The sequence below is a fragment of the Vitis vinifera genome, chromosome 7 (genome assembly GCF_030704535.1).
Source record: "Vitis vinifera cultivar Pinot Noir 40024 chromosome 7, ASM3070453v1".
Lineage (NCBI taxonomy): Eukaryota > Viridiplantae > Streptophyta > Magnoliopsida > Vitales > Vitaceae > Vitis > Vitis vinifera.
The window spans coordinates 26969817-26993946 of NC_081811.1; the positions used below are offsets into that span (position 1 = coordinate 26969817).

The 24130-nt window shown below is 34.5% G+C and overlaps 4 protein-coding genes and 1 long non-coding RNA gene across 5 annotated transcripts; 2 read left to right on the forward strand and 3 right to left on the reverse strand.

The window, feature by feature from the left end:
- Positions 1-5138: 5138 nt before the first annotated feature.
- On the reverse strand, positions 5139-6027 carry LOC132254103 (uncharacterized). Its single transcript, XR_009466246.1, has 2 exons — positions 5937-6027; positions 5139-5292 (listed from the first exon to the last, which is right to left on the reverse strand). It is a non-coding gene; the product is annotated as an uncharacterized LOC132254103 (long non-coding RNA).
- LOC100244122 (probable WRKY transcription factor 7) lies at positions 5841-7662 on the forward strand. The gene is made up of 3 exons (XM_002283183.4): positions 5841-6830; positions 6942-7067; positions 7248-7662. The coding sequence occupies exons 1-3, from the start codon at positions 6106-6108 to the stop codon at positions 7405-7407; spliced, it is 1011 nt and encodes a 336-aa protein (XP_002283219.1). The 5' UTR covers positions 5841-6105; the 3' UTR covers positions 7408-7662.
- Positions 7663-11175: 3513 nt separating this feature from the next.
- Positions 11176-14621, forward strand: LOC100249291 (uncharacterized). Its single transcript, XM_002283189.5, has 3 exons — positions 11176-11807; positions 12302-12408; positions 13450-14621. The coding sequence occupies exons 1-3, from the start codon at positions 11376-11378 to the stop codon at positions 14183-14185; spliced, it is 1275 nt and encodes a 424-aa protein (XP_002283225.1). The 5' UTR covers positions 11176-11375; the 3' UTR covers positions 14186-14621.
- An 895-nt stretch (positions 14622-15516) lies between these two features.
- LOC100254388 (probable 2-oxoglutarate-dependent dioxygenase At3g50210) lies at positions 15517-20594 on the reverse strand. Its single transcript, XM_002283156.4, has 12 exons — positions 20445-20594; positions 20238-20353; positions 20020-20138; positions 19836-19899; positions 18648-18715; positions 17721-17779; positions 17456-17621; positions 17320-17339; positions 17200-17246; positions 16115-16195; positions 15931-16020; positions 15517-15841 (listed from the first exon to the last, which is right to left on the reverse strand). Exons 1-12 carry the CDS (start codon positions 20476-20478, stop codon positions 15713-15715), a joined length of 993 nt encoding a protein of 330 aa, XP_002283192.1. The 5' UTR covers positions 20479-20594; the 3' UTR covers positions 15517-15712.
- Positions 20595-21448: 854 nt separating this feature from the next.
- On the reverse strand, positions 21449-22957 carry LOC100259508 (protein IRX15-LIKE). The gene is made up of 2 exons (XM_002283151.4): positions 22785-22957; positions 21449-22675 (listed from the first exon to the last, which is right to left on the reverse strand). Exon 2 carries the CDS (start codon positions 22603-22605, stop codon positions 21673-21675), a length of 933 nt encoding a protein of 310 aa, XP_002283187.1. The 5' UTR covers positions 22606-22675; positions 22785-22957; the 3' UTR covers positions 21449-21672.
- Positions 22958-24130: the final 1173 nt, after the last annotated feature.

Genomic DNA, 24130 nt, shown 5'->3' on the forward strand with positions numbered 1-24130 from the left:
TCTATCTTCACCTATAAATAGAGATGTCTTCCATCAACAAGAGGGAGGGAGGAAGAAATTGAGAAACCAGAAAAACTCTAAAAAGCACTTCGTACGAGAAAAGAGGTTTCACAACAAAAGAAAGAGTTTCATCAAATCTCCCTGCAAGTTCGGTAAACGGCAAAAGAACTAATACAATTGTTCTTTGCCATTCAACAAGATCATTCAAGAATAAGTCATTTGTGGCCCTCGATTGACCTTCAAAATCAAGAAAACGTCATCATCGTCTTCCAAAGTGTAATCAAGGCAAAAGAATTAGAAGGAAAATATTATTTGTTGGAAAGAATATTATTTATGATATTGTACCTGCGATATTCTTAAATTTAATAAATCATTTGTTCGCATTATTTTTCCTATTTTATTTTGCTAATGTACTGATTATTTACATGTGTATTATAGAAAGAAAATGTTTTTTTTGTAAAAAATATATAAGGGTGTTTTTGTTAAAAATGAGTTTTTTTTTTTTAAGGTTAAAAAAGTGGAGGGGTGATTTCAACTCTTTTAATTAAATAACTCATTATTTATTTCAAAATATAAATGGTATTTAGCAAATTTTATTAAATTTGGAAATATTGCTTCAATTTTTATAAATTTTAAATTATTTCCATATTATCAAATTGTCATGAATATTATAAAAAAAAAAAAAAAAGCGGTCCAAATATTAAAAAACACACACACAATATGGAATTTTGGGCCAAACTAGCTCTCACTGGGCTACTTTTAAAACTTATATGCAAACTAGCCTATTTGGATCCACATCAACCAAAGATTTTTTTTTTTTAATTTACTTTACTCTTCATCTTTATTTAAGTTAAAAAATGAAATCTCAATTGTTAATTTTGACTTTAGATCAAAAGTGAAATACCAATTATTAATTACAATTTCAATTAACAATTGCAAGCGACTTCAACTTAAATTTAGAAAAATAATATTTTTTATGACAGAACTCCTACGTGGTGGTAAAATAGGCAAATAACTGAATAAGTTAAATCTATTTATTTTTTTTCTATAAAATGGCTATTTAGTCTCAAAACTCGACAATGTGTGTAAGATTGTAGCATACGAAATTGGGCATTATAAAATCCACCCATAAAATATATTAAATTATGTTTTTCCATATGAACAGTTTCACTTTACTTTTGTTGTCATGGAAATACATTCGACTTAAAATTTTTTTTTAAATAATTTATTTTTAGAACAAGTTTTTAAAAATTTGTTTTCGGTCAAATATCGGTTAAGTCTAATTTTTTAAGTTAAAAAACTTTTTTCAAAATCAACGTTTGAATTTTAAAGCTGATTCATGGATTGGGCTGTGATATCGAATTGTACAGATCGATGATTTGTTACATTTTGAATCATGACATAGGCCCAATCAATCAAAACCCGTCCTATTTCTTCCCAGTGAATTGAAGCCCACTAACCCGAATCACACTTAAGAAAAATGGGCTCTGGACCCGAAAGGTTGGGCCATCGAGGGCTCGGCCTCGGCCTAATTCGATTACAAAGGTAAAATTTTATCGGCCCTGAATTCGTTCAAATCAGAGTCCCAGTTTTGACGAAAGCGCTTTCATCAATAATGCTTTTATTAATAACGCTTTCCTTACAAACACTTGCTAAAAAATGTTCTAATATATTATATAATAAAAAATTGATTAATTTTTTTCTTCAAATTATATAGCAAATATTATTTAAATATCACTTTTTAAAAAATTTGTTAAACATTCATTAAAAAAAAAAATTGTTTTTAATATCAGAAACCATTATTTAGAAGTATATTCGATTGTATTTATCTTCAAACTATTTAAAAAAAACATTCTAAATGATTTTTCACATGTTTGGTCTTGTTGGGTCATGAAAGGTTTGAGGGAAAACGTTAGAGAAAGGAAATAGAAAAATAAAGTGAAAAAATAAATAAATTTAATAAATTATTCCATATTCACTTATTTAGCTATTATATATAAAGATTAAATAATTTATATATATATATATATATATAAAGTTTTAAGTTTTTACTTATTTTTAATTATATATGATTTTTTTTAAATATTTTTATAGTAAAATCAAATTTTTGTTAGCTCTTTTCACAAATCAAATAAATTAGGGCATTTTTAAAACATTTATGAAAAACGGTTTTTAAAAATTGTTATTTGATATTTTGTAGAATATAAATCTATTTGGAATCATAAGATATTTTTAATATGTTTTAAAAATAATTTTTATGTATAATATTTTATTTTTAATAATTTTAAATATTTGCATAATTGTTTTTAAAAATAATTATTAGAAAACAAATTAAAACAATATGAAACAACTTAATTTTTTTTTATCTTAAAACACTCTATTTTATATTATTTAAAATAAAAAATAAAAATAAAAAGTAATTTTTAATTATCAAACGAATTTTCTAAGTTTTTTGTTTTGGATAATGAAAAACTATTTTAAAAAACAGTTGACAAACGAACTCTTGATTTTTTACAAAATTACTTTTAAATGAACTTTAGATATAAATCCATCTAAAATTAATTTTCTAAATTTAAGATTTTAAATAAAAATTTTGGTTTTCAATATTCAAGAAAAATGTTGGAAAATGAAACTTAATAACAACAAAACTTTTAAACTCTTTTAAGGCTCCATAAAATATAAAAATAAAAAGAACACACGCAAAAATCCAATTGTTATCTATTTAATTCTCAATGTCATGATCTTTCAAACCATGCCAATAATGACAACTTTAAAATATATATATATATATATATATATATATATCTTTGAATAATAGAAAAAGACCAAAAATGAAGTTTCCCACAGTAGGGCATAGACTTTGGCTTGCAAAACTACAGTAAATAATGTAATTTTATTTATTTTTATAATAAAATTAAATATAAAAACCACGCATTCTCCTTTGAGAAGGATGGCCCCCCACAAAATTTCTCCTTCGGTGACTGCCACTGCCAGTCTTGGACTGGTCTTCCAAATATACCTATTAAATTATCATATAAAAATAGGGAATAATGGAGCTGCCTCGACCTCTCTTCCCTTCCCACGACTCTTAATTTGATTCTTTTTATGTACCCCATGGTCGCATTAGTCATATTAAAAGCCAATTCGTCGAAGACTCTTTGCATCATGCTTTGAAAAATACACACCAAATTCTATTTTTTGTCTCCCTCCCTTTTCAAAGTCTAGTGCAGTTCTAACCATCGACCTACACCCGTACCGTTCTCCGAGGATTCTACCCAATCATCTTCACTATTTTCATCCTTCCGATCCGTTCTGATAACTGATAAGGCTTGATTCGTATCGTTTAGGTTCTGATCAATCTTGCAAAACGTGACTCCTCCGGCGGACAATGACACGGCAAAATTCCAACCGCACGGAGATGGATGTGTCATTGTAGCACACGATCAGAATATTGATGGTAATTATTTTCCTCTTTTTTTTTTTTATTGTTGAAATTTGTTAGATTCACTGACTTTTCGGATTAATAGTCAAATGCAGAGGGCACTAAATTCAAACACGTGTCTTTCGTGTCACGTTGTCGTCGCTGTATGTCCAGCTTTTTCATCTTTGACTTTGTTACACGTCAGCTTCAGGCATCACTGTATCAGCCCCATGCGTGGAAAATGATCGCCAATCACGGGTGGCTGGGCGCTACTCTACATCGCGCTGCAATTTATAATGCTACGTCCGCGATCTCCTCAACAGCGAACGCCCCATGTTGCAGCAAAAACGAAACCAAACCCGTGACTTCCATTATTTTTCCATTAAAGCTAAGTGGTTCGCTGCTGTATCGACCGTATGTTTTGATGCTACTCACTTAAATATCAGGTGGATCTTGGACCACACGATCTAATGACTTCTTTGTTTCCGGCTTGGAAAATTGTGGGAATTGATGGACCACAAGATGTAGGTGATCATAATGATGGCAGCTTTAAATGATAGCTATGCGGCCGTGGCTTCGCTTCTAAGGTAGGACCGTAGGAGGTAGGAGTGAGGAGTGAGAATAGTTCATTTGTCAATAGGTAAGAAGTTTATAATAAGATTTATGAATTATAAAATATTATAAATCTTTATAATAAAATATTACTTTAATTAGTTATTTAATTTTTTAAGCATAAATGTATATAATTTTAAAAAATTGAAATTTTAAAATATATAAAGTTAATAAATTTACATAGATTAAATTAAATGTATCATATCAAAATGATTTAATTAAGCAAATAAATTAATTGACTTGAATATTTATTTATTAAATAAGTTAACACGAAAGCACTTATATGTAACCAAAATTTGTTGAAATTTATATAATTTTGTACTTTTATTATCCAATCTCGTAAAATTTGTGGGCTTTAATAAGAATTGTTAAATGATTTTTGAAAATGATTAACATATTGTTTCAAATAACAAGTTGCTATTAAATTTCTTTAATTATAAAAAAAATAGAAATAGTTTTGAAACGGTAATATTTTAAAATTAATATTATTTTTTCAAAATCTTATAAAAAGGAGAAAGTGATGATCAATTATGAATTGTGTGATTAAGAAGGGCTGATTATTGCATAGAATTATATATTTTTAGGTACAATATTTAAAAATATATAATCAATAAAGTGTAACATGTGCAAATACACTAAAAAGTGTAATATTTTTAGGTACAATATTGAAAAATACAATATTATGAATTATATATTTTTGGGCAAGAAAAGTTACTAAAATTCAAATAATATTTATGTATTTAAATGTCATACAATTACCAAAGAGCATTTAGATAGAAGAAATATTATAATTAATAAGCTGCTTGGATGAAGAAAAACACCAATGTGAGTCAATATTCAAAGTGTGGTGCACTACCATGAATAGATGGTGGTGTGATGGTTTGTCTCCAACTTCCCCAAGATACACGATGGAAAATTTTGAAATAGAATTTAGAAGAGAGTTGGGATCCCCAATTCCTTCACAATTAATAACATTAATCCCTTTATTTTTCTTCGATTCTCTCTAACAAATAGTATTTAGATAAAAGGAATATTATAATTTATAAGTTGCTCGGAGGAAGAAAAACATTAGTATGAGTCAATTTTCAAAGTGTGGTGCGCTACCTTGAATAGATGGTGTGATGGGTTTGTCACCAACTCCCCCAAAACACACGATGGAAAAAATTGAATTAGAAATTTGGAAGAGAGTCGGGATCCCCAGTTCCTTCACAATTATTAATGCTAATCCCTTTCTCTTTCTCCAATTCTCTCCGTTGTGTCTACAAAAATCAAAAGGTGAACAGCAGTATAAATAATAAATAAATAAAAGTAGAAAGAGGGTAAGGGTGAGTGGTCTGCTGATGAATAGAAAGGAAAACAAGGAGACATTGTTATGGAAGTTTGAAACTCAGAAAGCTAAAGTCAACTCCGCCACTGTATCATTACCCCAACAACCAAACTTTCCATTTCATTCTTGTTTTCCTAAGGAAAGGGCAAATGCCTTATTTCCCGTCATAGAAATTAAGGCCATCATCCTACAATATTTTTAAAAATAGTAATTAAAATTAAAAATGAAATTCTATTTTTGATTTAGTTTCTATTAAAAGTTTTCAATTATTCTTTTTAATAATCTAAAATATATATATATGTTTTCAAATTGGAATGGAGAATTTAGGAGGAAGAGGGGAGAGGGAATAAAGATTAAAATCCAGTGGTGTAAGTTTTAGGATGGTAGCAGGTGGGGATGGAATCAGACGGCTAGGGCTGATGCTTTGACCTGATCTAAAGACTAGTTCAACATGGATGGGCCCACAGTAGGAAGAGGAGGTCAATGTACAGACATATGCGTTTTACTAGAGAGCACAGTAGTCGAGGGGCTTTGATTAAAAGAAATATTATTGTTTTAGTTGGCTTGCATTCGTACCTACATTTGACAGAGGGTGTTACAGTGACGGGTCAGTGACGGGGTGGACCAATGGGAGTGCCTCGCCGATCGCATCGCTTTGACCACTGACTCCTTTATCAACGTTACTCTTCTCGTCCTCTTTTACACTCTTCTTTTTCTCTCCTCCCTGTTTGATGGTGGCCAAGACATGGCTGTGGAGCTGATGATGGGTTACAGAAACGATGGTTTTGCCGACAAAATGGAGGAGAACGCTGTGCAGGAAGCCGCTGCTGGGCTGGAAAGCGTCGAGAAGCTGATAAGGTTGCTGTCTCATGGTCAACAGCAACAGTCTCAGCAGCAGCCGCAGCAGCAGCTGGGTCGATCGTCTGGGGAAATGGAGATGGATTGCAGGGCCGTGGCGGATGTCGCCGTTTCCAAGTTCAAGAAGGTGATTTCTCTTCTGGGTCGGACCAGAACCGGTCACGCTCGGTTCAGGAGGGCTCCTTTGTCCTCTCCTCCCAACCAAAGCGAGGAATCACAGGGCGGTGGGTCTAGGGTTTATTGTCCTGTTCCGATCCAGCAGGTCCCTCCGGTTCCGATCCAAAATCAACACCAACCCCACAACGATCCTCCCGTGGTTTTCGCGAGGAATGGTGTGATCGATCGTAAAGATTCGACGACCACCATCAATTTCTCATACTCTTCGGCGATTTCCGGTGCGAATTCGTTTATGTCGTCGCTGACTGGCGATACTGATAGCAAGCAACCCTCATCGTCGTCGGCTTTTCAGATTACGAATCTGTCTCAGGTTTCGTCGGTGGGAAGGCCGCCGCTGTCTTCTTCGTCCATGAAAAGGAAGTGCAGTTCGTCGGACAATCCCGGCTCCGGCAAGTGCGGTGGGTCCTCTGGCCGGTGCCATTGTTTGAAGAGAAGGTGTGTATTTCTTTCTTTCTTTCCTTTATATTAAGTGGTATTATCTGAATCTGCTTGCGTTCTGTAATTATGCTTTGAGTTTTGAATTTATCATGCTCCTCAATGATGCAGAAAGATGAAATTGAAGAGGGTGGTTAGAGTTCCGGCAATAAGCATGAAAATGGCCGATATTCCACCAGATGATTTCTCTTGGAGGAAGTACGGACAGAAACCAATAAAAGGATCTCCACATCCAAGGTATTCTGCTCTATCTTCAATTTTTATTTTCAAAATTTAATCATGTGTTCCTAAAATGGTGTCCGAAAGTGTCATGGGTCCTTCATTGTTACAGCTAGTTAATTGAGGAAAGTCAGAGAATCGTCCTTTAAGTGTAATAATATGGACTTTTCTAATATGGTTTACCTGCGTTCTTGACAGGGGCTACTACAAGTGCAGTAGCGTGAGAGGTTGCCCAGCACGCAAACATGTAGAGAGAGCTCTGGACGACCCAAAGATGCTGATTGTCACCTACGAAGGCGAGCACAACCACTCTCTCTCCGTCGCAGAAGCCGCTGGTCTCATCCTAGAATCTTCTTAGATCAAGAAAATGGTAGAGCAACAGGAGTAGAATAGCAGCTCAATCAAAGAGATTAGGGGTTAGTTTATGGTTCCCTGTAAAAAAGTACGGGATCAACTCCATGCTCTCCCTGTAAAACGCTGCGTTTCCATTTAGAATCAAAAATCCAAAAAAAAAAAAAGAAAAAAAAGAAGAAAAGGAGAGAGAGAAGGAAATGGTGGAGTTGGTGTTGGGTTTCTACTCTCTTTCCCCTTTTAATTATTTTGCTTTTTTCAATCCTTTGGTTCTTTGTCTTTGGATGCCTATCCTCACTTACTTTTTCTCCTTTTTCTTTTGGTTTGTTTTGATGGTGGCTTTAAGCCTCTAAATGTAAGAAACAAGTAATAAGGGGAGGAAGGAAGGAAGGGAGGGGACTGAGTCAAAGAAATTAAAAGAAGAAATGGTCCAACATGTCGTGTTAAGTACGGTTGACCCAGAGAAGAGGGGCAGTGCGAAAGAGAGAGAGAGAGAGGTTGGCAGTTGAGTCGGCTGAATAGTGGCGGTGGAGGAGGTGGGTGGTGGTGGTGGTAAGAGGCGTTTAATGCATTAATGGCTTTGGGGTTTTTATTGACTGAAAGAGGAGAGATGGTTGGTCTGGACTCTGGAGTCCCTGTTTGTAATGGGAAATCAAAATAGGAAAGTCAAAATATGTGGGTGAGTGATAGATAAGTTGTGCCCCCTCACGTGGGTCCTCACTTTGTTTTGCCTTTGCTTAACGTCAACCCTCCTCTGCCACATTGGTCCCCTTGCCCCATCAATCACTCTCACCTATCCGTCTCCATTCAACTTCAATTAAATAAACACGAAACTTCTTCATCTTTTCCATCAAAAATGCTATCCTACATTATTCCTTTCCCATCTATCATTTTGCGCAACCCCTTTTGGTTTTTTCCAATCAATTTTTGCGGGCCTGGGGGGTTTTTGTGGTTTCAATATGCCGCGGGGTCCGATGCAGCACGCCCATTTAAAGTAATGTGAACTGCGCCAGTCTACTTCGTTGAATTTTCACTTTCACCTTTTGCTTTTGTTTTTCTCTCAGTTACTATACACATCTTGGGATTCTTCGTCTTTTATGTAAACAAATAAAGCTTCATTGTTTGAATTTGTTATTTTAACTTAAATAAAATAAATAATAAAGTGTAAACGTTGCCAAAATATTCGAAGCATGTTTGAACTTTAGACCATAAAAACCAAACAGGGAATTGACAGAAGGTCAGTAGCTGTTGTGAGTTTGTCTTGTTGTGCAACTCGTAACGATCCAAAAGTGAGAAGGGAAATGGAAGCTTAGTTCACAAAGCGGGCGTATATGATACATTATGAATCATATATAATAATGAAGTAGGTAATGATGTGTTCGGTTTCATTCCATTTGAAAGCGTCATTGAAATGATCGGAAAGGAGGAAGATGAGCTGTAAATTAATTGACCATTGGAACCGAGTCAATGTTCACATTTGTGGTTTGCGGCTTCTAAATCAAGTTTTGGGCCAACCGAGAAAAATAAAATAAAATAAAATTTAACGACTCTGCGAACCGTATATATAAGATGGTCCTTTTACTATCATTAAGAATAATATTGTTATTTTTTTAAAAAATTTAAGTTAAAGTCTATCGGTTGAGGTTTCAGTGAAAAAATAAAGATTCATTTATCACATGAAATATCAATTAACAATTACAATTTCATTTTTTAACTGAAACCTAACTTCATTTTTATGGGATGATGATGTTGCATTCACCTCATGAGAAAGGGGCTACATTGAATATAATTTTAAAAGGGACTTAAAACAAAATTTTTTATTTATTTATCAAATTGGCTATTTTGACCCAAAATTCTCCTACATGCGTTGAAGCTTGGTTTGATGACCCTATTAAGAGTATTTTTGAAAATGCTTTCAAAAAACATTTTTGATATAAAAAGTTTTAGAGAAAAATTAGATGTATTAAACAAAATTATTTGAAAGAAATTAACAAAATTTTTAATAAATGATTGTTTCAAAATTATTTTTAGAAAACACTTTCATAAAACGTACTTCAAATAGAAATACTGTCCACATTATTTTTTAAAAATACTTCAAAAGGACATAGTTTGAAGCCTAACCACGTTTATTATTCTTAGGGAATGTCTTTTGAACACAAATGAAAGATTTGTAAAAGAAGCCAAAAAAAATCTTATTGAGCAGCATGTGAACATGGTAGTGGCGTCACCAGGTTCAGATATCATCTCTGTTATTTTTAGGTTTGTCTTTGATTAAGATAGAGTATGCAAATAACAATTCACGTCCCAAAAATTCCCATCATATTTTCTTTCCACATGAAATCAGAACATATCCAAAGCTTTGAGGTTTGATGTTATTCTCTTGTCTCCTTTTACATCATAGGGGAAAACAAATGGTCTCAACCAACTATTCATAATAAACTAATATTTAATTACTTAAAAACATTAATAAAATTTCATATTTAATAATTTAAGATGATTTCTAATTAAATATTAAAATATAATATTTAATGACAAAATAATTTAAAATAAAATAATAAAATTAATATTTAATGGTTTAAAATAATTTTTAACAAAGCTATGATTAATTTAAAAGTTGTTACTAATCCTTGATTTAAGTATTAAGTTATTTCTTCAAGTGGTTTTTTTAACTATTACATAAATTTATTTACATTTATTTATATTAAGTGTGGGAAATATTTGGGATTGAGAAAAAATTTATTTATTTTGACTTACTCAATAATATTAAATTCTATTTATAAAATTTGTTTTTTTTTTTTTGAGAGATTTTAGATGGTAAGTGTTTGTTGGGTAACTATTTTTTAAAATAGTTTATATTATTAGAATAAAAAATTAGAAAAACACGTTTCATAATAAAAAAAGGGAGAATTATGTTTTGAGGGTACATGGACCCCCAAATTAACAAAAGGTCCATGTAACTCTTAAAATTGAGCCCAAGACCCAATGAAAGTATGAAAATTAAGTTGAAGGATATCATCCTTCAGTATTTCCAAAAATGCGCTTTATTGATTTTGAGAAAAAAATTAATATTTTTGAAAAATACTTTTATTTAATTTAATATTTTTAAAAAATACTTTTATATAATTTAATATTTTTTAAAATACTTTTATTTAATTTAATATTTTTTTAAAATAAATTTATTTAATTTAATATTTTTAAAAAATATTTAATTTAATATTTTTTTAAATATTTTAATTTAATTTAATATTTTTGAAAACAAAATTATTTAGTTTAATATTTTTGAAAACTACTTTTATTTAATTTAGTATTTTTGAAAAAAAAATTATTTAACTTAATTTTATAAAATATTTTATATGTGTTCTTAAAGGGTATATTTGTCCGTTACTATTTCATATCTTTCAATTCAATTTGAAGAATTATATGAACCTTTTGTTAATTTGGGGGTCCATCTACCCCCAAAAGATAATTCTCCCATAAAAGAATTATTTTTTATTTTATGTTTTTAAGAACATAAAACACAACATTTTCAAAAATATCTTTTATTTGTTTTAAAAAATAATTATGGAAACTTAAAAAATGATTAAAAATAATAGATTAGACATAAAAATTATTTTTAAAATATATTTGGAAATATTAAAAATATTTTAAATTTTTAAATAGATTTTTATTTTATAAAATATTGAATAACAGTTTTTAAAAATAATTTTCAAAAACTGTTTTTGAAAACAGTTAGCATGTGCTAGGTTTTAAGTAATGAAATTTGGAGAAAAAGTGTGTTTGCACAGAAGTGAAATTATTATTATTTTTAATGCTGTTAATTGTTAAAATAAAAAAAATCCCGCAACACATCCTAAACAGCGAACAATTGAAGCAGGATAGCAATACCAGCGAGAGCAGCAAAGCAAAGCTTCGGCTGGTGGCGGCGACGGGGGCGACGGCGGCTATGGATTCCGCTGCTCATCCCATCGTCCGCTCATGAAACTCAATTCCTGGCCGTTTTCCCCCTTGTTCACCTCTCTCAAGCATCTCTCACGTTCCATATATACCATGGCCTCTTCTATATCTGAAACCCTAACCCTAACTCTGCCCGCGGGTTCGCCACAGGACTCGAACTTGGATGATCACATCTGCTCCGAACAACAAGAACATCAAGAATGCCAATCTTCTTCGGCTGATTGGCCGAGTCGATGCCTGACCGGAGAGTCGCGTATTGAGCGAGCATGGGCGCATTGGAAGAAGCTTGGTCAACCCAAATTGATTGTTGCTCCCATGGTTGACAATTCGGAGCTCCCTTTTCGGATGCTTTGTCGCAAGTACGGCGCCCAAGCTGCGTATACGCCAATGCTCCACTCTCGCATCTTCTCTGAAAACGAAAAGTATCGATCTCAGGAATTCACCACCTGCAAGGTATTCGGAAATTTTCAGTTGCTTTGAAGTGTATTTATGGTTTGTTAAGCTAAGGTTGTTTCTGTTTCCAGCTTTATGATTTTTTTCTCCAGAAAACCCATTGGGGCAGTCCATCTCTTTGTTGTGTGGATGTCCAATATGAGTGCCAAGCTTATGCTAGTTTGATACGAAACGATAAACTGGACACCAAATTAAAGTTTGTTAATGTCAATTTGTTGCATGAATGATTAATACTATGCAATTGATGTGGAATTAGAGTCCAATCTGAAAGAAATTCCATCTAATGCCTGGGTGCGTAACTTGATATCCCGAGGAATGATAGATAATTGCCTTGTGCCATCAGAGATGTAAAATGCTTTCTTGGTTGATATCGGTAATGGGACTTTCATAAGTTTCATTTTGTACTTCCTTAATCCTATTCTGTAATGTAGTTGGAATATTTGTTTTTTTGTGTACTAACCTTCAAGGTCTGCTACATGTGGGAGTAATTGTAGGAGGATCGCCCACTATTTGTCCAATTCTGTGCTAATGATCCGGACACTTTACTGGAAGCAGCTCAGAGAGTGGAACCTTATTGTGACTATGTTGACATTAATTTGGGGTACCATCTCTTTATCGATCACCTCTGTCCTAAATTTCCTGAATGTTTGTATCTTTTACTCAGTGGTGCTACGGTATACACAAAGCTAGGTGTCTACATCTTAGTTGTAGTTTATATATTCTTATATGTTTTTAATCATTTGGATCAATCCTTGTTGGCTGGGCCCCTGGTGGGTCTAATTATATAACGATCTAAAGAAAGGATCTAGACCCCTTGACATTTCGAAGTCATCTGTTCACAGAATGACATGGGCAGTTGGGGTCTGTTAGTTATGAACTAAATATAATTTAATAATGAAATTTTCTGATTGGTAGATGAAAGAAGTTCCTTATTGCTAGTTGCCACAACCAGGATCAATAGATTGCGTTTAGATGAAGTTCTGGCACATGAATACTTTTGCTAGACATCAAGTTCAGTGTTGCCTTACTGACCCCAACATATAGGTTTAGAGATAACAAAAGTATTATAGGCAGTTTTCATGATTTCTGCAAATTCATCGTCTATCCATTTTAACTTGGTTCAAATGAGGAAGCCATCTGCATTAAGCTCTGTTCAAATTATTGCTGGAAACATTTTCAGTAACAATATTCTAAGTACTGCTTGTTATTTGACTTACTGATGTGGTGGCTAATATTTATATCATGCATTGAATAGTTGGTGTCAGTTGATTTTTTATAATGTGGTTTTAGAAGTTGTTACACCTCTCCTGACAAATTAACTCTGTTTTTGTGCTGGTAACAAGCATTATGTTTCTACAATTTGTAGAAGCCTAGGTCATAGGGACTACCTGCTGTAGAAAACTTGAGTGTTCTCATGTCCTATAGACATGGAGTTGTTGTCAAATTTTTTTGGTAGGAAATTAATAATATTATGCATAGTGCCTAATCAAAAGTAGGTGCATCAAAGGACATAGGGAGTATACTAAGATATTGAGTTGTTGTCAATTGTCTTTCACAAGTGACATAACTTCTGTAGTGATATTTGACTATGTTATTTCAATAGGTTAATTTGTTTAAAATAATCTGTATGCTTTATGTTCAGATGTCCTCAGCGTATTGCTCGGCGAGGGAACTATGGAGCTTTCCTAATGGATAACCTTCCTCTTGTCAAATCCTTGGTGGAAAAGTTGGCTCTCAACCTTCATGTCCCTGTGTCATGCAAAATCCGAGTGTTCCCAAATTTACAGGATACAATCAACTATGCTAGGATGCTTGAGGATGCTGGTTGCTCTCTTTTGGCTGTCCATGGCCGGACAAGAGATGAGAAGGATGGGAAGAAATTCCGGGCAGACTGGAATGCTATTAAGGCTGTGAAAAATGCTGTCAGCATTCCAGTCCTTGCTAATGGGGACATAAGGCACATGGATGATGTTCAGAGATGTTTGGAAGAGACGGGTGCTGATGGGGTGCTTTCTGCTGAGTCTCTCCTTGAGAATCCAGCTCTCTTTGCTGGATTCCAGACTGCTGAATGGGCTCTGGGTGGTGAAGAAGGCAATAAAGATGGAGAACTAGACCAGGCAAATTTACTGGTTGAGTATTTGAAGCTTTGTGAGAAATACCCTGTGCCTTGGAGAATGATCCGTTCTCATGTGCACAAGTTGTTGGGAGAGTGGTTCAGGATTCAACCACAAGTAAGAGATGATCTAAATTCACAGTCTAAACTCACTTTTGAATTTCTTTATAATATGGTGGATCAGCTCAGGGAGTTGGGTGTAAGGATTCCGCTGTATACAAAGGATACTCCTGCAGGAAGGACTTCAAATGGGATTGCAACTTGAATTCTAGTCAAGGTGGACGGGCAAGGTTGCAGGTCTCTACAATTTGGATGCATGACAAAATCAGAGCCAGCAAGCAGTCCATGGATACCCATATGACTTGGTTTATCATTTATTTTTTAACATTAGAAATTCATCAGCATGCCAATTTTTGGTGCAAGTATGGCCAACTCATAAGTCATAACAGTAGGAGAGAAGCCTTATTTTTCTAAAATTTCTTCTAGTATTTTAATAGTTTGATAGCTAAAGTCATCCTAGTTGTATGACCTTTTTATAGAGATGGGTAGACCCCCACGCAGATGTATTAATTTTCAAGTGACTCTTTTTATCCATAGGCTCTGAGCAGGAAAGACTTTGTGTTCAAGGCATGGAATGCCAATTAAATGTGCAATTGTTGTCATGATTTTTTTGGGAATAAAATGCTTATCTATTTGGATAACTTGGATATTTTGGTCAGGTTGATGGATATAAAGATGGGGAATAACTGCTAATGCTAGGCATGATGACATGAGCTACTTCTACTGAACTGAGGGTCAAACTCCTAACCTACTGGATCATACACTAAAGTATAGGCTACTCTCAGTCATTTTAGTTCTTTTGGAGTCGCTTTAAGAATCAGGGACTGTTGGCTGTCCCCTGTACCACATGAGATCATTTCACTTACGGTTTCCTCATCATTGCTGAAATGAGTGCTCTTGTAGTGGAGCTTATTTTTAAGCTATCAATTCATTTTTTTACTTGGGGTATTAAAGCTGAAGGTCATGAAGTTGGATTTCTTTTTCAGCCAATTTTCTTTTTTTTTTCTTTTGGTTTTTGGGGTATTATTTATTGTCTTGTTTCCTGTTCCACCACCTCACACCTTTTCCACCTCCACCCGTGCATGTTCGCAACCAATCCAAGGACAATAATAGAGTTCTGCCCTATCTTACAAACAGGGTCCATCATCTTTCTGTGTCTTGGACCTAAGCAATTTCTCTTTAAGAAATCTTATCCCAAAACACAACTGAATCTGTGGAGTTTGATGCATTGTATGTCCCAACCCTCAACTACTCAGACCCCACATCCATGTGCAACCTCAGATTTTCTGTTATGAGTTAAGCCACTGGAGGGTTTTTCTCAGTTTCAGTGATGGAAACTAGTCAATCCTTTGTTTTTTTCCTTTCGGCTTAACAATGGACCTTATTTGGTTTCACTCTTGACAGATGCGGTATCTTTGGCAGTCATTTGGATCCATCCGCCCCGCTGGTCAAGTTGGCATCTTAATTATATATGTGATTACATGTCAAAAATTAAAATAGCCCGAATTGAAGAACGATAAAAATAAGCAGAACAAATTTCAACCAAGAAGACATTTTTTTGTAATAACAAGCACAGATGGAAGGAATGTTGAAACCATAAATATTCATCTCTGACATAACCTAACAAAGTCTTAGTTTTCCAACTTTCCAAATAAACCTCCTCAGGTCGATACAACTTGCGGTATTATTAGCAACCTTGTACAACAAAATGAGAAGGATAAAATTTCGGTTCTTACATCACAAAATTTGTTAGAACTTTGTTAACCAAATGCTCTCCATAAACGGCTCTTTCAAATTTCATAGTTCCATCAGTCCTCTGTTTACACATATCCAAGGGTTCTATTGCAGCATCAAAGTTTGGCTGTCATGCAGCAGAGACAACCATCAAGGACCCCTCTCACATCAAGGAAAAGAGAAGAAAGGAGAAAAATTGGGGCAAGAGAGACCAACCTCATAAAAGAAAGCTACACAGACCCGATATTTTGGAGAGTTGTTGATAACTCGATGCAGGGTTGATTCATACAAACCATTGGACAAAATCTGCAGTACCTCCAGGTTTCAAGAGAATGATCTACATGATGTGGAAATAATAACACACACTGGTGGAAATTTTGATGTTAAGTTACATACATACCTTTAACATATCTCCAATGTTGCAGACAAATGTGCCTGGGATGGGAACAGCCCATATCCACTCACCTGATACGTTTCTCACCTTCATCATTTATGAGAATTAGTAGTTGCAGACTTAAAACTTCAAACATGAAGAATTTAAAACTTCTAACAAATGACTTGCACCCCAACAAAAATGGGATTAAATTCCCATATTACTTTCTTGAGTTGGCCTTTGGCTCGGTATCAAATTCAGAAGTGGGTTTTGGAAGAATGAACAAAAGAGGAGACTTATTACAGGTTAATGCTTTAAAAAATTGAAGACAGCAAATTTAATTCTATAAAATTCTGTGTCTTCTCATTCAATCTTTTGAAACTAAATGGTCTTAGAGACCCTTATGATGTTATAGCTTCATAACATCATTGTGACTATCAGGAATTTCAGAATGAAAAAAATACCACTTTAGACAGGGAACTGCCAAAATAAATGAACATTAGCAACATCCTCCAGAATACAAATTATCAACTCAAGCTGTAGAGAGTGACAGATAGAAAAGCACAGCTAGCTGTCAAGCTACCTACCCCAGGTTTGATTAATTGAGGGTTCCTGTAAGATAAAAACCCCATTATGGTCTATTTGCATCCCTAAAAGCACTCACACAAGTCTGATGAAGACTAGTTTTGACGGTATCAATAACATGAAGGTTCTGCTCAAAAGGAACATCCAGAGTGGTCAAGCAATCAACATTCACACCATAAGCTGCTTTCTTTGCCGCAAGTAATAAAGACTCAGGATTGAAGAACACAGACATTAACAAGAGAAACAATGGGGTCATGATGAAATGAAGATGTCCCAAATTTTTTTCCATCATGATGAAAAGAAATCCAAATCAAATATGTGGTATGGCATTTAAACCAATTCCAGGCAACAAAGTTTTTCTGGGGTTCTTCAGAGTTTTGTGTTGTATACATACATACATACATGCACACACACACACACAATACAATGGAACTGATTCTGTTGTAACAGTTTTTTTTTTTGGCTTTTTGAGTAGGTAACAGTAGAATCTTAAAGGGGCTCAAGGAAAAAGATGTGATTGAATGTACCTGAAGTGCTGGTATATCATCATCCTGATTAACCAATGTCAACAAACCTGTTATGCAACACTGTAATCAGATTACTACCCAGACCAAGTAGGTTGTTCATCAACAGGCTAAAAACTTTACCATAGTCAGTATGAGCCCCACTGTATTCATTCAAACAGATGACATGGACCAAAGAAAAAAAAAAGAACACTTGCATTAGACCCTGGAGAACTCTGAAAGAACTGCAAGCATTAAACAGGCAGCATATTTGCATTACCATCCAATGTCATTTTCTGGCATGTCTTTGCCATTTGCATTGTGTACACCTGGGTAACCAATTAGACGCATCACCCAAAATGGATCTCCTGCTCTTTCACCTTCAAGTTCATCAGCCGAGCCACCCAATGCCAGAGCAATTCCCCGCAAAATTTTTCTAGAAAGATCTGTGAATAATTAGAATAAAGAACCATAAATGATTCTACAAGTAGAGTGCATAATATGGCATAAGATTTAAGAGAGTAATCTCCCTCTAGGATACATGCCTGTGCAAAGGCGGACATACTCCTCCATCCGTTGTTTAAAGTTTGAAGGATTGGCTGGCCTACACAAATTCACATAAAAGAAATTCAACAATAACTAATAACTTCAAGAAAAACCCAACATTAAGTCACTAGACTGTATTTTTAGGTTAAGATGCTTGAAAATCTTAAGTTCCATTGTATTGCTCAACAAAAAACCAAGATACTTCAGAAGTCCAATGCGATTCATGCAGAAGGCTTGAACTTAAGGAAGGATGATTTTTTTTTTCCTTCTTTTTTTCAACATGATAAAAGAAAATCTTATATTCTAATTTGAACCGTGGAGTTACATTATGGTGTTGCTACAACCCTACAATATATTAGCCACCACTGCTTTAATTTAATTTAATTAATTAATTTATTTTTTGTTTTTTTGTTTTTTTTTTTTTTGTAGCTTCAAGTTGATTTAAGCTACATGATATTTGATTTTTAATTCCACCAGTTGACTGGTAAGTCCTTGATTTCAGAAAGGGGGTAATCATCTAAAGTAAGCACCAATAGAAACTAGTAAATATTTTCTATTTTGAAGTTTTCACTTGATGTAAAAGTTGATTAAATGCGAAAATTTTCAGCCTTTTAGTGATATGATTTGTTGCAGTTACTTGCTTCAGGGAAAAAAAAGGGTTAAAAAAAAAAAACCCTAAACTAGTCAAAGTTTTGTCCAGAAAGATCTCCCAGCATCACCAGAAGGATCCATTTTCCATTCACATATATGCTTATCCTTATTTCCATTCCAATTTGTTTTGGTCAGTCCATTATCAAAAGGGATCCATTTTCTTTTAGAGATAACCTTGTTCTCCTCTTAGTTCCAATTTCTTTCCCTAAATGAGACCATGTCTAGAAATTTAAAACCCTTTTTTTAAGTAGCCACAGAAACTCTGAATCACGTACCATTCATTAGATCCTTCCATAGGTTGGCCAACAGCTCCATACATCCCTGGCTTCATTTCTCTATAGCACTGTTAAAGAACGCATTAACGAAAAGAGGATAAAAGAAGAAGATAACCCTTGTTTATCACATCATGTCCCATAATTCAGCAAATAAGTATGAAAAATAACATCAAAGCACATAATATGGATTCAAACCCAGGTTGTGTGGCATTTGTTCATTGTTTCGAACTACTCCATATATACAAGAAATTCACTAGTTATCATGGTTTAGAGTAACTCTTGATACATATTTAACAAGGATGAACGCGACAGAATTAGTGACAACCATCCATAAAATACTCTTGCCAAATGAAAAGCTTCTCCAAAATGTGGAATAAAGTAAGAGTCTTAAAAGGTGTTTGGTAAATCAAATTAATGACTTAATATAACTCAATAACTTAATTTAAGTTATTAAGTAGATTAAACATATTTGGTAAAATAACCTAATGTCATAACTTAAAGTAAAAAATAAATTGAAGTAATAAGTCAAAGAAGGTGTTTGGTAAAACTTAATATCAAAGCTTAATAACTTAAGATGACTTTAAGTTCTATTATACTTAAGTTATTAAATTATTTCAAGTCATTAAGTTGATTTACTGAAGTCATTTTTAACTTTAAGGTGTAATATTAAATTACTTTATCAAATATACTTAACATGTTTAATAACTTAAATTAAGTCATTAAAATGACTTACCAAACATCTTCAGACTAAATAACTTATTTTGAATCTCAAATCTCTTTTACCATATTTACCCATATCTCGTGAGAGCCTCTTTTACATCCATAACTCCACATCCACCATCATTTTTTATATCAAATATTTTAGTAAATATTTATTAAAATTAGTAAGAATAAATATGTCAATTTGATAATGTAGAAAAAATTTTAAGTTAGCTGTACCAAACAACCTAAGCACTTAAAATATCAAGTAATAAGTTTCAAGTCAATAAAGTGACAATAATTGAACTTAAAATAAACTTAATTCATGAAACGATTAAGTATCAAGTTTTCCCAAACACCCTGATCCAAACAGAAAATATCATGTGGCAAATGCCCTAACTACAAAATTTTCATCTACAAGGTAACAAGGGCCTAATAAGGAGCTATCGGAAAGAGTTCCACGAAAACAAAGTAAAGTGAAAGACTCACATCGATTGCTTCATGCATATCAGGTGTGCCCTTGGTCACATTTTCTCCAAGTCTCTGATATCCTCTGCATTTGAGTAGAAAATTCTCTTTAGTCCTCAGTTTATATTCCAAAACGTTAGCACCATTCTCAAATAATACAATTTCTAAAAGATTCGTATCCTATCAAAGAACCATATGAAAATACCTGTACCCAGTTTCTGGAGTCATCTTGATCTTGAGTTTTTCTTCATAAGGAAGTTCAAAAAACTTGCGAATCAATTCTTTAACTTCTTTGAGAAGTGAATCTGGAATACCATGCCCCTTCTACTCAACCAAAAAAACCCACAACAACAACAACAACTCATAATCTAGTCACATGTCTGCATACCCATCACTGTAAGGATATGAAAAATTGGAAAGTACCACATAGAAGAATCCGGATTCTCTGCAGGCTTGGTCCAATTGTCTGACAACTGAGGACACACCCGGGTCTTGCGCCATTTCGGGATCATCGGACTTTGCCAAAAGAGGAGCAACATCTGCACTAAGAATTGGTTGAAACGTAAACCAATATAGTTCAATTTCCGAAAAATATGAATTAGGGCTTTGGTTTTTGAATCAGAAACTTACCGATTATGGGTATGGATTTGAAGTCAGTGGCCATGGCGGTGACGCTGGCACTCCACTAATCGGTGGTGATTTTCCTTCTGACACAATCACGCAACTTCCTGTTCAAATACGTGTAAAAACTGAACACTGAACCAAGTACGAGTCTGGAAGAGAGGGTGTTCCTCTCATTTCGTTAAGGTCAAGCCCTTTGGGCTTGATTAATGGGCCTTTCCATTCCGGCCCAATCTGGGTTTTTCTTTCTTATTTTTGGAAATTTGGACCGGACCAAGGCCCATAATGTGAATTTCCGATGACTTTGGTCCAGACAAAAAAATATAATAATAATAAGAAAATTATAAAAAAAAAATCCTATTTTTAAATATTAAATTATGTCCACAAATTTCAAAATATTTTGAAGTTGATACAATTGAAAATGACTCGAATAATTGATTTTCAAATGCCTTTCCCAATTGCTTCAAATCGGGAAGACACTTAGGGGACCAACTATAGAATAATTATGAAGGAATCAAATTAAAGCAAAATCATGAATTTATAAGTTGCCATTCAATATTTCCACCGACTTCTCATTCTTCTTATTTTCAACTCCATTGTTTTCTTATATTCATTTTCTTCTTATTTTTTATCATATGAAACTGTCAAGGTGATATTTATTTTTTAATTTAATAGAAAAAATCAAAATATTTGATTTTTTATTTAATAAAAAGTAATTTATCGATATTAATTGATATAACTAAATTGAATATATTGATAATAAATTTACTTTAATTATGTTGGTTGATATTAACATGTTACTTTTAACTGAATAAAAAAATGTTTGTTGGTCTTATATTTCGGGAAACTTTTAAAATCCTATGATAGTATATTCATTTGAAATTGAGTAGCCTATGATCATTTTATATGTGAACGGCTCCTTGTTGTTCACAAGCATACCACAAACAAATGAACTCTGAAAAGAAACAAAAAGGAAAATTGGAATGAACCAATTCAAAATTATACAATCCAAATAATGAAATCAGATTTTAACATTCCTTCTCAATTGAAACTTACAGTTCAGTGAAACCAAATCCCATCATCATTGCCCCAAAAAATTATTTTTTACATACCCCATCCTAGAAAAATGACTATAAATATCCAGATTTTCATTTACCTTTCGATCATACCACTGAAATATATCCATGGGGACTATTCACGATTACGATAATGGCGACAATGTTCAGGACTATAAGCCTTATGATGACGAAGACGAGGATGATGATGAGGATGAAGTGCTGTTGCGGCAGAATTGGAAGACATTCTCCTCCATTCTTTCCACAACAAAATGCCCGAGCCAGTCCTGGGACTCCACCAAGTTCTCTTTGCATAAGAACTCCTTGCTGGAAACTCTTTCCACCTTTCTGTTGAAGTCATGGACGAAGACATGGGTCTTGGGGCTTCCGCCCTTTTTGCTCCTCGCCAGCACGCCGGCTGTGAATATCGGCGACATCCTTCCGGGGGCTTCCGGCCAGTACTCGCGTGGCCCATCAATCAGAATCACATCCCAGTCCAATTCGTAGGCATGGTTAGGGAGGTCGTTGAGGCCAAGCTTGCAGTCTGAGAAGAGGAGGTTCTGCACTGGTCTGCACTCATTTCTAATTGTTTCCTTCACATAGGCAATGAGGTCATTCATTTCGCTGATTTTCGTAGTGTACTGCACGTCATATGCTTCAATCCCAGGGTGTTTCTCTTCCACATATGCTGCGTAGTATCGGTTTTCGTCGATAAAGACTGTTCGTCCATTGTGGTTGAGAGCTTTCCAGAGAAGGGTCTCGAGGGTGAGGCCGAACACGAGGAAGTTACAAGGAGGGGAGCACTTCCGGAGGACGTCGGAGATCATTTTCAGCTCCGCGTTGGACATGTGGCCACTGGTGTTGTAGTTGGAGGCGTAGTGCACCAGGGCATCCACAACAGGCTTGGCCAATAGAGGGTTAGCGGATTTAGGAGCGGCGGAAGCAGCGGCAGCTACGGTGGTGGGAATGGAGTCTCTGGTGTAGATGAGTGTGAGAAGGAAAGCGAGTGTAAAGAAGGAAATGAAGGCAAGCAGCCATAGACGATTGGAGCTTCCTTGTTTTTGGATGTAGGGATGGAGGAGAATGAGCTTTGTGTTGCCATTACCGTTCTTCATCTTTCTGGAAGAGAGCAGTGAAAGAGCTCTCTTGCCTATCTGATGCTGAAGACCTCGAATCCTGACACAACTGAAAGAAACCAAGATGGGGGTTTAATTTAAAGCACCCAAACCTCAAAAGCAATGGAGAAATGGCAGAAAGTGAACGTGATTTTAATTTTAAATAATCGGGATCTCACCAACAAGATTGTGAAATCTTCCCCACTTTCTATGAGTTGAATTACCAAAACACAGAGTGATTGGGCATTCAGACTCTCTTCTCAATCATAATAATATCAAGCAGGTCAATGCTGATGGAGGAGATGGGGCCAGAATACAAGGAGTGGTTGGACTGGGGCTGGTGAAGAAAAGTTTGCTGGTGAAGTTGCAGCGACCCAATAACTAAATACAAGCCACGAGTCGCTTTTCCTTCTTCATTTCATCTTTATTTCTCACGTAACCTCCATTAAAATATTATCATGAACATTTTACAAGCAAGGTTGAAGCTTTGAAGGAGACAAATCACCTGCTACTATGCCAATTTGAAAAACAATGGAAAACATGGTCCAACCTTGCATGGAATATATATTATTTTAAAAAATCAATGTCCACTACAGATAGAAATTAATTAGATGATAATGTTAATTAATTATGTCTTATATTAAGTTATACTTCTATTTGAAATTTTGTTGGAAAGTGTTTACATCAGGTGGGTGCTAAGTAATTAGGGTTTGTACACTTTTGGTGGGCGATGAAAGGGCCATTATTTGTCACTCTAATGAAGTTCTAAATAAAAATGTCTTATGATTTCATTGAATGATCCTGAAAGCAACCTAATGGTTTTAGTAATACCTTCTGCATATGCTGCCAAAGCAACACTGAGGTGAAACCCATAAATTAATACTTTCATTTCCATTTCAATCATTGGCTAATTGTGCAGGCAAGGATAAGTATATGGGATCATCACTGGGGGTGGGTTATTAGTATTGATCATAGTTCTAATGATACATAATTCAGAAAAATAGGCTTATTTATGATTTTATCATAACTGTCTTGGAGCCAAGGTAATTAAAATTTGAAATGGATTAAGGCTAGAGCCCTAGACCACATGTAGGCATGTTGGCATGTCCTGTATATGGTTGGTCCCTGCAGGGTCCCGGTAGCTAGACATGAGATGCTGTTGGCCATTCCACAAAATTTTCTGTGAAAATAAAATACAAAAACCTTTATTGCTTTGGATTTGTCCTTGCCTTGGTGCACTCAACCTCCTTCATCATTTGCCATGGAAAATCACAGTGGCATATTCTCAATGGTCGAGAAAGTGGTGCATATACCAACTTTAATTTCCCTTCGAAGTTGTGGAGAAAAGAGAAGGCACTGGCTATATCTATCCATCTATCTATCTATCTATCTATCTATCTATATATAGCCATTGAGCAATGGTTTGGGATAAGGATGGTTCATAAGATAAAGTGGAAAAGGAGTAGAAAGATGTGGGCAGACCAAAGAATGAGCTTTTCAGAAAGATGGGAAGATGCCATTTGTT

Excerpts from the sequence above, each read along its gene's own strand:
- LOC100244122 (XM_002283183.4), top strand. The coding sequence starts at position 6,106 with ATGGCTGTGGAGCTGATGATGGGTTACAGAAACGATGGTTTTGCCGAC. Across the intron at positions 6,831-6,941 it reads TGCCATTGTTTGAAGAGAAG|AAAGATGAAATTGAAGAGGG; the intron begins GTGTGTATTTCT and ends TCAATGATGCAG. Across the intron at positions 7,068-7,247 it reads AAAGGATCTCCACATCCAAG|GGGCTACTACAAGTGCAGTA; the intron begins GTATTCTGCTCT and ends CGTTCTTGACAG.
- LOC100249291 (XM_002283189.5), top strand. The coding sequence starts at position 11,376 with ATGAAACTCAATTCCTGGCCGTTTTCCCCCTTGTTCACCTCTCTCAAG. Across the intron at positions 11,808-12,301 it reads AGGAATTCACCACCTGCAAG|GAGGATCGCCCACTATTTGT; the intron begins GTATTCGGAAAT and ends GAGTAATTGTAG. Across the intron at positions 12,409-13,449 it reads TATGTTGACATTAATTTGGG|ATGTCCTCAGCGTATTGCTC; the intron begins GTACCATCTCTT and ends CTTTATGTTCAG.
- LOC100254388 (XM_002283156.4), bottom strand. The coding sequence starts at position 20,478 with ATGGCCACTGACTTCAAATCCATACCCATAATCG. Across the intron at positions 17,780-18,647 it reads ATGGAAGGATCTAATGAATG|GCCAGCCAATCCTTCAAACT; the intron begins GTACGTGATTCA and ends GAATTTGTGTAG. Across the intron at positions 16,021-16,114 it reads ACATTGGAGATATGTTAAAG|ATTTTGTCCAATGGTTTGTA; the intron begins GTATGTATGTAA and ends GAGGTACTGCAG.
- LOC100259508 (XM_002283151.4), bottom strand. The coding sequence starts at position 22,605 with ATGAAGAACGGTAATGGCAACACAAAGCTCATTCTCCTCCATCCCTAC.